General features: G+C 47.2%; 7 protein-coding genes across 7 annotated transcripts; 3 read left to right on the top strand and 4 right to left on the bottom strand.

Moving 5' to 3' along the window:
- Nucleotides 1-351: 351 nt before the first annotated feature.
- Nucleotides 352-672, top strand: N7478_005494 (uncharacterized protein; the record flags this gene model as incomplete). Its single annotated transcript, XM_056921708.1, has 1 exon — nucleotides 352-672. One exon carries the CDS (start codon nucleotides 352-354, stop codon nucleotides 670-672), a length of 321 nt encoding a protein of 106 aa, XP_056779745.1.
- A 1,914-nt stretch (nucleotides 673-2,586) lies between these two features.
- Nucleotides 2,587-2,868, bottom strand: N7478_005493 (uncharacterized protein; the record flags this gene model as incomplete). The annotated part of the gene is made up of 2 exons (XM_056921707.1): nucleotides 2,587-2,780; nucleotides 2,856-2,868. The coding sequence occupies 2 exons, from the start codon at nucleotides 2,866-2,868 to the stop codon at nucleotides 2,587-2,589; spliced, it is 207 nt and encodes a 68-aa protein (XP_056779744.1).
- A 783-nt stretch (nucleotides 2,869-3,651) lies between these two features.
- Nucleotides 3,652-5,543, top strand: N7478_005492 (tRNA threonylcarbamoyladenosine dehydratase; the record flags this gene model as incomplete). Its single annotated transcript, XM_056921706.1, has 3 exons — nucleotides 3,652-4,044; nucleotides 4,123-4,225; nucleotides 4,285-5,543. The coding sequence occupies 3 exons, from the start codon at nucleotides 3,652-3,654 to the stop codon at nucleotides 5,541-5,543; spliced, it is 1,755 nt and encodes a 584-aa protein (XP_056779743.1).
- A 376-nt stretch (nucleotides 5,544-5,919) lies between these two features.
- On the top strand, nucleotides 5,920-7,285 carry N7478_005491 (putative serine/threonine-protein phosphatase; the record flags this gene model as incomplete). The annotated part of the gene is made up of 3 exons (XM_056921705.1): nucleotides 5,920-6,430; nucleotides 6,501-6,985; nucleotides 7,043-7,285. The coding sequence occupies 3 exons, from the start codon at nucleotides 5,920-5,922 to the stop codon at nucleotides 7,283-7,285; spliced, it is 1,239 nt and encodes a 412-aa protein (XP_056779742.1).
- Nucleotides 7,286-7,802: 517 nt separating this feature from the next.
- On the bottom strand, nucleotides 7,803-10,016 carry N7478_005490 (uncharacterized protein; the record flags this gene model as incomplete). The annotated part of the gene is made up of 2 exons (XM_056921704.1): nucleotides 7,803-9,255; nucleotides 9,463-10,016. The coding sequence occupies 2 exons, from the start codon at nucleotides 10,014-10,016 to the stop codon at nucleotides 7,803-7,805; spliced, it is 2,007 nt and encodes a 668-aa protein (XP_056779741.1).
- A 691-nt stretch (nucleotides 10,017-10,707) lies between these two features.
- On the bottom strand, nucleotides 10,708-11,408 carry N7478_005489 (MARVEL domain-containing protein; the record flags this gene model as incomplete). The annotated part of the gene is made up of 4 exons (XM_056921703.1): nucleotides 10,708-10,765; nucleotides 10,823-10,875; nucleotides 10,937-11,121; nucleotides 11,186-11,408. The coding sequence occupies 4 exons, from the start codon at nucleotides 11,406-11,408 to the stop codon at nucleotides 10,708-10,710; spliced, it is 519 nt and encodes a 172-aa protein (XP_056779740.1).
- Nucleotides 11,409-13,095: 1,687 nt separating this feature from the next.
- Nucleotides 13,096-14,024, bottom strand: N7478_005488 (uncharacterized protein; the record flags this gene model as incomplete). The annotated part of the gene is made up of 2 exons (XM_056921702.1): nucleotides 13,096-13,775; nucleotides 13,895-14,024. 2 exons carry the CDS (start codon nucleotides 14,022-14,024, stop codon nucleotides 13,096-13,098), a joined length of 810 nt encoding a protein of 269 aa, XP_056779739.1.
- Between the last annotated feature and the right edge of the window lie 262 nt (nucleotides 14,025-14,286).

Genomic DNA, 14,286 nt, shown 5'->3' with positions numbered 1-14,286 from the left:
AGTGGAATCACAGAGTAAATACCTGCTATAGAGTAGGTATATTTGAAACATATACGAAAATTGAGATATTCCAATACGAATATCGAAGAAACTATTGTATCTAGAATATTTGAAAAATACAACCAGCTACCTTGTGTAAACCCTGGGTATAGGAAATTCCTTTAAAATACTTTTTAGTTTTTGTATTGGAGATTTAAAGGAAGACAGGGGGAGCTCTATTATTATGAATAAGAACTTGTCTTCTCTCTTTTCTTTCCTCTTGAACTATTTCCTTCCTCTAATATCCCTCTCTTTTTCTTGCTACAAACCCTTTAAGCTCTTTTGCCTTATTCCCTGCTTAAATCATACAAAATGAAGGCCGCCAGCTACCTCGGATACTTTCTTTCTGCTGCCAGCACCATTTCCGCGTGGGAGTTGTACGTCTACAGTGATAAATCATGTGCTACCGAGGTCAACTTGCACTCTGGTACCGCTGCTAAGAGCTGCACTGCTTTGACCAGCACCATCGACAGCATTCAGGCAGTCTACGATATCGATAACTTTGAGGTTATTGTGTACACTACTGACGACTGTGATACCACTTCGGGCTATGTCCTGCCTCCTACCGATCAGTGTATTCACTACACTGCCTTCGCCACTTCTTATTCCTCTTTCAAGGTCACTGCTAAATAGAATGTGAAAGAAGAAGAAAGTATGTTTCCTTTTACCTTTCCATGATAAACGCAGAATCATAACTGATTTATTCTCTTAGCATCCAGCAGTATATTTAGAACTGATCAAGGATGGCGAGGCTCATGGAGCATGGAAATGGAAAGAAATCTCCGTGTGGGGGGAGATTTATTATCTAGAGCTATCAGACCACACGATTTATTCTGATATCAATTCTCTAAATTATATGATCATAGCTCTGGAAATGAGGATCTAGCAAACTAAGAGTAGTCCAAGAGACCTGTCTAGATGTCCTGATTATTGTCTAATTATCATCTCTATCATTGGTGTCATGTGCATCTATAAGACCAACACTCAAAAATTCTCGTAGTGCTGGGCTTCGCTCACAAGGCAGCATCACACTCATGAGTAGTCTGCCGCTTCAAGTTACCTTCTTTATATCACTCAGCAGTCAGTTTATTGGCGACACTTTCTTCGACGCATCCAGGTGGATGACGGGAACGAATCTACACTATCCATCAGAGTCCCAAGTACAAGAAAGACAAGAGTCATGAACACTGGGCATGACATACTCAATGACAAGCACTCAACGAGATATCTGCTGACGAATCTGATGACTCTATGAAACCGCCCCAGTCTCCATTAATCCAGTTCTGTGGTTCGGGAAACTGTCCCATTTGGACATATTCGAGAAGGTGGCCATGCAATAAAGAATAATGTCCCATTCCACCAACCCCGTCATATCAGAAAAGAGATTTATGAAAATTAATGAGAGCTCCGAAGGCTGACACCAATTAAACTCATCGAAATGAATTCCATGCAACCGATGCGCACTGGCATGACCATACTAGAATATATCCATGAGACTTGCATCCCATTCGTAAACATTTGAAGCGGAAACCCAAGTACTGAATCACCCCAACAACCATGATCAACCTCCTCCCCTCTTCCATATACTGCAGTGCTCACTCAATAAGGGGTCCTCAAATTTACCACAGGTAGGTATAAAATTGCTATACTATACATAGTATACAGTCAAACCCCTCTTATAGTACACACCTCCATCTAAGGAAACTATGTACTATAAGAGAGTTGATAACATAATATATTTTTTACTAGCCCTAAGCTCTATTTTCTATTCAGGCTTCCATCCCATATCTTCTAAGGTCACCTGACGCTTTTCTTCATCCTGATTTCGGCTGAAATCACTGATTAAGCTCTCAATCTGACGTTTATGGTCTGATGTGCTCTTTTCTTTGCTTCCAGCCCATAGTAATATGCCCTGCAGTTGAATTATAACCTCAGGATTAGATAATATCTCTGGTAGTGGCCTGTTTTCTTCAAGTAGTAGTAGTAGAAGAATTCATTGACCTGCTGTAGCCTACGAAGTAGGCTATGCCAGGGTTGCTATCAGGCCAGCTATAGCTAAGAAGAATGGCGCCAGCGCCGGGCTCAGGCTTTGGGCACACCTAAGCATGCCTGAGATGCTTGCCGTTGCCAAAGAAGCGAAGTAAATACAACATAGGAAATGCTGCCAAGCATGATGGTGATCTCCCGGCGCCCTCCCGACGTGCATCACCACCGTAGCCAAACTCCCCTCTGAGATCCTGCATCCCTCACGGCTCTGCCCCCATGAGCTCTTCCCAATCACACGTCTTCTTCCCACTTCCCATCGGCTTCCTCGCATCACCGAGGCCTTGAATCACCAAGATCGCCGCCGTGTCGCATCACTGCGCCTCGAAGGCTTCCTTGCGTCACCAAGGTGAGTTCCCGGTACCGAGCCCGCCGCACAACATATCCCCTTTACAATACTGTCCGATGACTGGGTTCTTTTGACATCAAGGAGACGAAACCGACCGGAGCAACGCCTCTAATTGCACCTCCTCTCGTTCACCTGCACTGCCCTTGCAAGTTCGTTCACCCCTTGTCCGAAGCTTCTTCGATAACCTCGAGACCGATCGCCTGCGGGTCTGTGTCATGGAATTGTTGTAACAACCCCGTGGAGAGCATAAAGTCGGCCACAATGCCTGCAGCGGCTTCGTTGCTGAGAAGCTCTTTGATGGAGAATTCAATGTCTTTCTCACTGAGCTTGAACCGCATCTCGCGACGTTCTGTTTTCTTCAAGATCTTGTGCTTCTAAGCTCTCTGTATCAATATATATATCTTACCCATCGGTCTTATCTTACCCATCGGTCTCATTTTTAACTACAATATCTTCCTCTGTTGGATTCAAGAATTGATCAAATGGTATGATACTATCATGACCAAGCTTCTCGATTGTTTCAATATATAGAGCTTTGATCTCATTACTGAGCCCTGGCTCTGAAAATGGATGAGAATTGATTTCGGTCCTATCTCTATTTTCGGTCCTATTCAGGCATTCTGATTGGTTGATATCACTGACTACGTAGATGACTCAGCAAAGATGGGATGAAAAGGAGTGTACAAAGGCGAGGTATTCTAAAAGTGAGGATTTTATATGGTAAAACCCGGAATAGTGAGTCCATCCAAGCAAAAAGCGTACCTTAACAGAGTGTGTACCGTAAGCCGCCGCACTATAAGAGGGGTTTGACTGTACGTAGCTTGGTGTGGACTTCGGGAGACTTATTGCAGGGGGCTCATTAGTCTACCCAGCTATGATAGACCAGAGTCTCCATGTGAATCCTCTACTTAAATAATGTACAGTGTATTGTTTTATTCAAACTTTGATGTCCGTATAGATACAAATTAGTTAAGTTACCATCTTGGGCTCTTGTCATGCCTGAGGCAACCTAATTTCATGTGCTAACTTAACTAGGTTAACTAGTTAACTAGTTAGTTAATAAAGCATGCTGAGATAATCGGTCCTCGGGTCCAAGCTTAGGTTCCACTGATGAGCGCATTGGGCTTATTGCAGTTTGCATCCCAAATATAAGAGGCCCGGCGCCCTGCAACTAGCCTGGTAAGTAATTAATCCCTATATACCGGCCCTTGAGCACTTCGATGGCTCCCAATAACTCCAAATGGTGGCAAGCGCCCAACGAGGCCGACCTGGACTATGGATTCGATTCTGACGATTTGGATGTTAGATTCGCCGACTCTCAGAGGAACCAGCGCCGACCGATACAAACTACCGAAACACGAGAACGAAGCCAAGCCTCAGAGGCCCAAGGCGTAAGCAGCGAAAATACAGATAAAGGCGTCATTGGGAATATGTCGGATTGGCTTTCGCGGCAGGTTGGGTCGCACAACTCACACCTTGCGGCCACTGCTGTGGTTTCTGGTGCAGCTGTCGCAAGTGCGATTTTTGGATACCAGACTTATCGGAGAAAAGAGGCTGTTCACGATCTGAAGGCTTCGATTCCTCTGGCTGATGAACAGCACCCTTCCGAGAGGGTAAGCTTTTCCTTACGGGGAATCTTTACCCGCATTCATTTGAGCTGGAATTCGTTGCGCTAACTGATCGGGTTGAAGCTCACGAACTTTGGTGCAGCTGATAGTGCTATTCCATTGAGTAAGGAGGATGAGCGCAGTGCAGCTTTAGCTCGCAGAGCCCAACAGGGAGATTATGACGATGGTGCGGAGAACCAACTTTTCGGCAGCTTTGATTATATTTACTAACTGGCGTATTTACAGAACTGATCCTTGAGCAGCTTGCCCGAAACCGTGTCTTCCTCAATGACGAGGGCCTTGCACAACTACGTTCCTCTTTTATTGTGGTTGTCGGCTGTGGTGGTGTTGGATCCCACGCCGCTGCTGCGCTCACTCGCTCTGGCGTCTCCAAGATCCGACTCATTGATTTCGACCAAGTCACACTCTCCTCTTTGAACCGACATGCACTCGCCACATTAGCCGATGTTGGAACGCCAAAGGTGCACTGTATCCGTAGGCGTTTGGAACAGATCGCCCCATGGGTGATGTTTGACTGTCGCAATGAACTCTACGGCAAGGAGGCTTCCGAAGATCTTCTCGGTCCATGGACTCTGACACACGAGGACGAAGGCCGTCGACCAGATTACGTGCTTGATTGCATTGACAACATCACATCTAAGGTTGATCTCCTACATTACTGTCACACAAACTCCCTGCCTGTTATTTCGTCGATGGGCGCAGGCTGCAAATCCGACCCTACTCGCGTTGTTGTCGGCGATATCTCGCTTAGTACCGATGATCCACTGTCTCGCAGTACCCGTCGTCGATTGAAGGCGAAGGGTGTCAGTTCGGGCATTGCAACTGTCTTCTCGACTGAGAAGCCTGGACCTGGCAAAGCTAGTCTACTCCCGCTTGCCGAGGAGGAGTTTGCGAAGGGCCAGGTGGGCGAGTTGGGAGTTCTTCCCGACTTCCGAGTGCGCATTCTCCCTGTTCTAGGCACTATGCCCGCTGTGTTTGGATACACAGTTGCCAACCATGTCATTTGCAGTGTGACGAACTACCCCATCGACTATAACATGGGCGGTAAGGGTCGCGAGAAGCTGTACGATAGTACACTGTCAAGTCTCCAAGCTCTATCCCAGAAATTGAACAAGCAGGTTGCTGGCCAAGACCAAATCGGCTTGCGCATCCCAGTCAGCCGTGATGATGTCGCATTTTTGATAGAAGAAGTCTGGCGTGGAAAGAGTGCCATCACCGGTCTGCAGTCTCGACTGCAGCTAGTTCCATGGGAGGTACCGGCCCAAGGATGGGTCGTTGATCCCAAATGGGAGGCAGAGGGACAGAAGATTCTTCCGATCGATCTTAAAGATTTGGTATGTATGACCAAGGACGAGGCTACATACCATGAGCGCGAGGTACTACGTGGAGGCAAAAAGGCTGAGGATGCATACGATGAACTGGTTGTGCAAAGGGTGAATCTCCGTCGCAAGGAAGCAGAGGAGTATGAGCAATACCGGGGTTAATGTGAAGCCCCCGCTGTATACGAATACGTAGCGTACAAAAATTCAATCCAATAGTGTGTAAACAACCTTTCCGTCAGATTGCGAATCATCATTGTCGATCGGAGCAAAATGTGGAGACGAAGAAGTTAAAGCGGGTCTCCAGAACGTACGGGGGGAGTACGAAACATAATCAAGGGCGGAACTCTCAACTCATCCAACGCCAAGGCAAGTTTAGCTCTAGCAACTCCCCGTTCTGAGGGCGGAGTCCAATTAGGCCACCATAGCCGATTGATCACGGTCCTCTCGGAATATTTGTGGATAATTTTTCTCATCTCTGTTCCCTCTTCCATGCCATACGCCGCTATCTCTACCTGAATGCGCCTCCTTTCTCGGAAAAATGACATCGTACGAGTCAGACCACGATCTCGATAGCCACACTGCCCAATCCATCCACTCACTTAGTCGCTTTTCTCGCCATGTCAAACCTTTGATCGATTCGGCTCGGAACGGATGGCAACCCAACATAGCCTATCACCCGCTCACAGGAGACGACGATAACGATGGGTCATGGTTACAGAGGGTCCTGTCCATCATTGCTGCCCCGAGATTCCGCCGCTACGTCCTTGTATACCTATCGCTTTTCCTGCTTGGCTGGGCTAGCTGGGCCTGGGTTCTTTATCCTCGTATTCAGGAACGAAACTCCATAATTCATTCGCTAGATCCCGCTTCCAAGGATGAGGCGGGAGGTTGGTTCGGAACAAATTCAAAGCCGCAGTTCGATGATTTGATTCAGGTCCAAGCCTTGGACCCCGACTTCTTGCCCAAGGCGGCACCGGAAGGAGAGGGCGCTGATACGACCGACAGACGGTTGATTGTTGTGGGGGATGTACACGGATGCAAAGACGCACGTAGGTGTTCATACATTTCCTCTTTACTTGTCGCGAGAGGCATATGCTAATTTCTCTGACATACTTTAAGTGGTTCAATTGCTTGACGATGCTTCTTTCACTCCGGCGACTGATCACCTAATCTTCACGGGAGACCTCATCAATAAGGGACCCGATAGTGCTGGTGTGGTGGATTTGGCCCGCGAGCATTCTGCCTCTTGCGTGCGTGGAAACCATGAAGACAGAGTATTACTCCTCCGCCGCAGCATTGTGGCATCGAATGCCATGGCTGGACCACAAGAAGGAGATGACCAGATTTACACGTCGAAGGAACTTGGTGAACGTGCCTTGGCTCGTTCGTTGAGCGATGAGCAAGCGAAGTGGCTAGAGGCTTGTCCAGTTATTTTGGACGTGGGTATGATCTCGGGTATGGGCCGTGTAGTTGTTGCGCACGGTGGTCTTGTCCCAGGAGTGGATCTCCACAATCAGGACCCGTCGAGCGTGATGAACATGCGTACTATTGATTTGAAAACACATGTTCCGAGCTCTTCAAGTGAAGGCTTGAACTGGGCGAAGGTATCACAGAGAAACCTCATCATTCCATTATCCAGATTTTGACTAATGACGAGTTAGATGTTCAACAAGCACCAATCCAACTTACATGCGAGCTTAAAGGCTTCAAAGTCCGACCCTGAATCCGAGATTATTACTGTCATTTATGGCCACGATGCTAAGACATCACTTAATATTCGGGCTTACACCAAGGGCCTTGATTCCGGGTGTGTCAAGGGTGGTAAGCTGACTGCATTGATCATTGAGCCAAGCGGCGAACAAAAGCTTGTTCAAGTGAAATGTCGCAAATACTCGAAGGATTAAATACGTCTACGATGATTCGCTTTCTGCATTTTTGTTTTTGTTTTTCCCGGCGAGTTGCATCTGGGGGCGTTTTTTTTTTTATAACTTGTACAGCTTTGGCGACCATAATGTCTGCTTTGTATAGCTTCAAGTTCTGCTCATGTTGCTTGTTACCACGTTGCTGCTTGTGTGTATTTGGGCGAGAACATATTCATATATCTTTAACTTCATGTATAAATGTAGCACATTGAATGGCTGAATGGACATATCCTTCTGCAGCAAGGCGAAATTTCAAGATATAAATCTAATTTCAAGTTCTTAAGTTTGTTCATACTTGTTCCATTGAATCTTTAGTCGCGAAATCATACGATAGACCGGCAGGTTGAGAATCGTGGATAGTATTGAAAAAGAATGAAGTACTCCAATTTTACATGCGCAATTAAATGCATGGTATACCCAAGATCCAAGAAAATGATCCAAAAAACGTAATCTATATACACCCAGGCCAATTTTACAATGCATTACCCTTCTATAAAGCTTATGGAGGATAGAAGTAATTCCCATCAGCCTTCCAAGTTGACGGACCTGAAAAGTCCTCATACCAAACCCCACCAAGAGCATTAAGATGCACGTATCCAAAGCGGAAATATTCCTCCGTATTAGGCTTGACTCTCTCCCATGTGAAATCAGGTACCCCAGACGAGCCTTTCGGCTTCAGTTCTTGAAACCGTTGAACATCGTTGACAAGGACACTAATCCCATCGACGTGGTCAGGGATATCCGGGAAGGTGAAGAGGAGTTTATTTATCTCTAAGACGTTGGGTGGGTTTATAACTGGTGCTGGGGTGCCGAGTTTACCGCCGTCCAGGAGAGATGCGGGTGTTTGAAGAATAGAGTCGAAGCCCCAACGGGCGATACCGTTGATGAAGAGGCCGATGAGAATACCCTGGAAGAGGAGACTGGGCCGAGTTTGAAGTGTTACCCCTGGGAGGAAGAGAAGGGCAAGAATGTAGTGGTGAATGCGGAGATTCATGTTGGGGACAGCGACCAAGATAATGATGACGAGCACAAAGAAGCCGTAAAGGCGGAGTTTGGAGAGGAGTTGCCCTTGACGACGGTAGCAGTGGGCTTGGAGGAAGAATACGAAGACCAAGAAACCGATGATGGAGAGGAGGGCTGTTAAGGCGCCGGGCTGTTGTTGGATGTCGTGGGGTGTGAGTCGGGAGAGTGGGAGGCGGTCGAAGGTATCGGTATTCAAGGCCCCGACCCAGCACCCGCCTAGCCAGAGAATTGTCTTGTCTATATGAGCGTCGAGATTCTGAAGGGTGTATTTCACACAGAAATAGTACATGGCGAATCCGACGAAGGCGCCTGGAAGGAAGCGGCCCAATCCTGTCTGGACGAGGTTGTAGTAGCCTGATGTTGGGGGGTCGGAGGCCATGGCAACCTGAAACCAGACGATAAAGTACATCAAGCTGTAAAAGACCGGGGCTGAGGTGACGGTCATTGAGAAGATGATGGTAGTAACAACGGTAAAAGTGAAAAGCGGCCAGCGAATATCGGAACATTCGACTAGTTTTGCGGCGCTAGATCCAGACGAGGACGCCTGCTTGGTTAACATGAATGACATAGGGAAATAAGACATGAACTCGATGCTTTCGATGTCGTTTTGTGTTATTGACTCAAACTTATTTCGTGCACCTTGGCGGCGAAGAATAGCACATCCTCCCTTTGAATCACTGATCATGCCAGCGTGTAGTGCTGAGGCACAAATCGAGGAATCTCCGCGGTAGATTCCGCTACTTGCGCTGTCACGTCTAAATGCCTTGCCACCAACAACAAGCGGTCGATAATTATATTCGTGTTCACCAATGGCATATGGTTCTAGAAGCGTTGCCTGTGCACAGCCAGCTGGACAACGGAAAGCGAATGACTGATCATCAAAAGGTTGGCAAGCATCACCATTGAGTCCACATTCTGTCGCATTGTTCCTAGAAGAAATATATTAGCTTTTATGCTTTGGACCCAAACACAGTAAAGCGAAGTTTGACTTGTCCAAGAGTCCCAAGCGACTACCGAAAGCCAAAATCAAACTCAAACTTCAACGAATAAAACACCAGCCAGGGGCCAATCCCTCGTGGGATCTACAAACGTACCACAAGCGATGGTGACACGACAGCTTAGTAGGCTGCCCATACCCCAAAACCTCTTGGCCCGCCACAGAAGCTTTAAGAGTTGAAAAGAAAACAATGATCCAAAACAACAATCCAAGGAAGAGCAGTCCAATTTTAGCTCCCATCCGCGGCACATATCGATCAATCAAGTTCGCTGGCGCAGCCTGCAATCGCGGAAACCAAGGATTGATATGATAGATATGTGGTGGTGTGGGTCCTCGCAGCCAAGCGCAGAAGCCCGGGATAGTGCAAGAAAACGGCGGATCGCGTCTAAACGGGTCCGGGGCATCTTCAAAGTCGAAATCCGAATCCGAATTGTCGTCACGAGGATCATAATCATAATAATCTGCCGGTAACAGAGGCACGTTACCCAATTCTATATCGCCATCTAAATCATAGCTGTGACGAGGACCATCAGCTTGCTTATTGGCTTGGCTGTTCATGTCCTGGTCTCCGAAGTCTTTATAAGTCGGAATTGGGTCTTCGGGCGCGGACTCGGTATCAGGAATGAGTTTTTCGGGCGAGGTTGGCGCGTTCGCATCGCCGTATGAGCTCGCCTTCCCTGGGTGTGAACTCATTATTCCTTGAGCTCTTTTTTTTTCTTCTTCTTACAGGCACCAGGGAGGTTTAAGGGGTGGTGGCCTTTACTTTTCGAAGGCGCCACCGTGGAGAATGCTATGCCAAGCTTGAACGCCACGGGGCCTTAGTCATCGTTTCATGATATGGTGCAATCTATAGATCTACATGATCGGCGTATCAGGTTGAGAAGGCTATGATAGAGATTGAGTGTCTACGTTTTATGACCTGGCCCGTCGAAACCATGGGAAATTGGTTCTTCGGGGGTCGCTAGGGGCATGATACTAAAATCCAAGTTCTCATAATTATCCCGCTCGATACAAAAACGCAGCCGAGGATCAATTAGCCTTTGAGATCAGCGTACAAGTGGAGACGTTTTTTTTGCTTCTGCATAGATATTTCATTTATCATTCAATTCGAAACGAGTGACTGTCACTAAACACCAAGAGCACCAGGGTCGTGAGTCCAGTAGGGTATCAACATAAGTCGTAAATCGTTCACCTCCATGATCATGAGGAGAATGCGACAAGAAGTGCAAAGTTCATAAAACGATTGGAATTCACCAGAGTTGCGAGGGGCATCAGAGTCATGAATCATCGAGTGCCTTTGTTTCCATCCATCAATTATTCCAATTCTTGGAAGAATGGTCCAGCGGTTTGGGCTCGGTTATGACGTTCTGCGCCATTAGGCCCCTTACGCTGTAGCGGCTACGGGTTCCGCGGCGCGGGAACGGTTCCAGAGACGACGTCGACTATAAAAAATGAATAAGTATAAGATATAAGAAGATACAATATTGAGGGACACTCACCCAGAATCGTTGCTGGACGCGTTATCACGAGCACGGAATGTAAACCAGATGCCCTGTAAATATTTGTTAGAATGAGATCTACATGGTGAAGATTTTATAGACTCAAATACTTACCACAAGAGCTGAGAGAAGCCAAAAGATCGCAGAGAGGAAGCTGAATGCTTCAGCAGTTTTCCAGCGCATACAGACAGAATCGCCTCGGAAAGACCATCTCCAGACGCTGCCACAAGGCAAGTGCTTAATTCCATCGACGAGAATACCGAACGAGGCGAACCAAGCAAAGGAGATGAGGATATCCACTAGAAACAAAGTTAGTTCATGGTCCACAGGCGCTCGACATAGATATGAACAGTCGATACGTACAAGGCCAAGAGAAGAATCCAGAGGAGAAAGGAATCAGCCAGATGAGAGCTAGCAGTATGGATAGGGCAGCAATAACCTCCGCATAAATCCAACGAGCTTGTGGCCAGGGGTCGATCTGGTGAAAGGACGCAAGATAGTGGCCGATAATACCGGCTACTACCGCTGCAAAGGCAATCTCCACAATGCGAAGCGGGATAGACACTAAGCGCGAGACGATAGGCATTTTGATCTTGTTGTTGAGGGTGATTCTGAAGAAGCGATGTTACAATCACCAGATGACTTGGCACAGCTGAGGGTTGGAGAGTTCGTGGATGGAGTGTTTTGTATTCCGGGATAGTCTGAATTGAAGTTGAAGATCTTGTTCCTATTCATGAACCGGAACTTGACGACTTATATAGAAGGTGCTTGGGGCACCGGGAGAGTCGCACAAACCGACTGGTTCCGAGCAGAGAGGGAGAAACCCGCATCACGAAGCAAGGGCTCATAAACTAGATGATCAATTAAATTGCGCATGTGGATGTGAGAAACCCCCAATTTCCCATGAGAAACAAAATAGAGAAATGTTTATGAAAATATATTAAAATAGATATTATGTACAATCCACTAGATATCACCGGGTAAGACCCACAGAAACAATGTCAAAGTCTAGAGTCGCGGATGTCGTCAGATCTCCTTTGCAGCTCTCCCGCTCGTCGATCCCTTATTGGATACTCGGCATCGTTTTACGTGGTGGCCCAACCAATTTCTACCCCTTGGGTTTTGACCTCAACCGTCGCTGATGCATTTTGTGGCTGGCTATCTTCAACCTGATCGGAGCAAGGAGACTTGGCCCTGTCAGGATCCCTGGGAGCTAGGACTACCCCACCCGTGGTGCATATTAGCTATACGTAGTTGTTCGGCATAGGAATTTAATCATTGTAGAGTAGGGAATACTAGAGCCTGGAAAGTGATTTGTTGTTCTGCTCCGGAATATTGTGGGATGACCCTTGTTCGAACGCTTCGTGACCCCTCGTGTCTGTCGTGTATTGGCTTGCCGTGTCATCTGTGGATGTGCATTTTACATCGTAAGGTTGATTTCTGAGCTGTCATTATCCCGTGAACATAATTGTGTCGATCAACACACTAGTTGGTAATAGCTTTAGTGTGTGTTCTTTTTAATTAATTTTTTTTTAACCTGTGCTTGGGCCTGCAGAATACAGGACGATGCAGGCTCGTGGGACCATGTCTCGGTAACTTCCCATTCCCATATTAGGTTTGCTGCCTAACTGTATCCTCGTGTGTATGCAGAGGATACTTTGTACAATGAGTCAAATGTATGTTCCTGAGAGCAAGGTAGCGCCACCCCTTACGTTGTGCCATTCGTATCTAAGCGCTATAGTTCCTTTCAGCCTTATGACGTAGGGGTCAAAGCTCTCATGGGTTGTACAGGTGACAACTTCATGTGTACACGTAGATGTAGGTGTGGCTGATGATGAAGATCGGCATTCTTTACTAATCCCTCGAGCTCTACGGAGTAGCACATGAGGAGCTTTCTCAAAGCTGCAGGTGCAGCCCCGATCGACTGCACAGAAAATCTATAGAAAGGAATGCTAACGTCCCACCCTCAAGCATCAGAGGGCTCCCGATAAACATTAAGGTATAATGGAAAGAGGTATATGATAACCTGATTACTTATGAATCAATGATATAATTTGTGGAGATTATCTTTCTCAGGGGTCGGATTAAGGATATACAGGAAAAAGAAAAGAGAAAAGGGAAGCCCATCACGCCACGACGCTATGGGAGTATCAAGACACCCCACATTCAGGACTAGGAAGCTCCAAAAAGAACAATAAGAGAGGAGAGAGAACAATAAGGAAAAAAACACAGAGGGGGAAGGAAAGTTATATCATAGAGACTTTGCAGCCATCTCAGACATGCTTATGATCTTCCTTCAGAAACCAAGCCATGACATCCTGAAACACTCCCTTGGCACCTGGTTCAACCACGTCTCCATGGCATGGAATGATTCGATCAAAATCCCACCGAATAATGCGACGCATAGACTCTGTAAAAGCAGGCTTATCATTGGCCAGAACATACCAGGCAAAGCGTCGGTGTCCAGTGGAAGGTGGCTTGGGGGCCAACATAGGAAGAAACAGTCGTGTCATGAAGTTCGCAGTGCTACCATCATCGGTCTTCGAGTACTGCTCATGGGCAGGCAGGTTGAAGAGAAGATCGGCTTCAAGCAGAGTACGCGAGGGTTTGTGGAGAAAGACGAGTTCACGCGAGCCATGTCCGTGCACGTATTCAAGCTCGAATTCATCGTCAAATTCTGGAGAAATTGTCCGCGATCCGTCCTTCTTAAACACAAGATCAAATGGCGTGTCCTTGAACTCTGCAACCTTCTGTCGCTTCTCCCACAGTCCCTCCGGTGCGAGAATGTTTGCATCCGGGTATGCGTTCTTCCAGGCTGTGACGTGCAGATGGTGCTGAAGATCAGGTGCAATAATATACTTGACGTTGCCGCCGTGCGACTGAACAGTGTCTCGTACTTCGGTAGTGAGGCTGACAGGCGAGAAGATCGCGAGGGAGCCCGTGGCCAGCTTGACTGCGACACGCAAGGGGTATTAGCTTTGGGTTTGCTCTTGAGTTATCATGACCCACTTGAGCTCAGCTAAAATACTGAGCCCTGCGTTTTCTGCAAGGGCGGGGGGATATGGTACTCACTCAGTGTTCCTCGAGCGCCGAAGCGCATTACCCCAAATCGTGCGAATGGCAGACTGAATGTGGTAATTTGCGGTGCCACTTGGCGGATGACCATCGTCGCCGCTGGGTCGGCAGGGAAGAGTTGCGGCATTTTGGTAATATCGCACTGACGTTGTTCTTTGTGTTTCTTCTGTCAAATTGCGCTCCCTGGCGTTGAATGTCTCAGTTGCGCAGCGATAGTTGAGAACTGCGCAGTGGTTTCGCGACAGACGGAAAGGTCAAGGTGGAATCCAGCGAAGGGAAAGAGATGAAGTTGTCATGTTTTCTCAATTAAATGAGATAAGCGCAACTGGAACTTCCAGGTGCTGATTTAGGCAAGAACGAGATCTGGTGGGCTCACTCATGACGTCAGT

Source organism: Penicillium angulare (assembly GCF_028827245.1).
Source record: "Penicillium angulare strain IBT 27051 chromosome Unknown utg000004l_segment0_segment0, whole genome shotgun sequence".
In the NCBI taxonomy this organism is placed as follows: Eukaryota; Fungi; Ascomycota; class Eurotiomycetes; order Eurotiales; family Aspergillaceae; genus Penicillium; species Penicillium angulare.
Note: the sequence above shows the minus strand (reverse complement) of the source record. Positions and strands in the feature narration are given on the sequence as shown.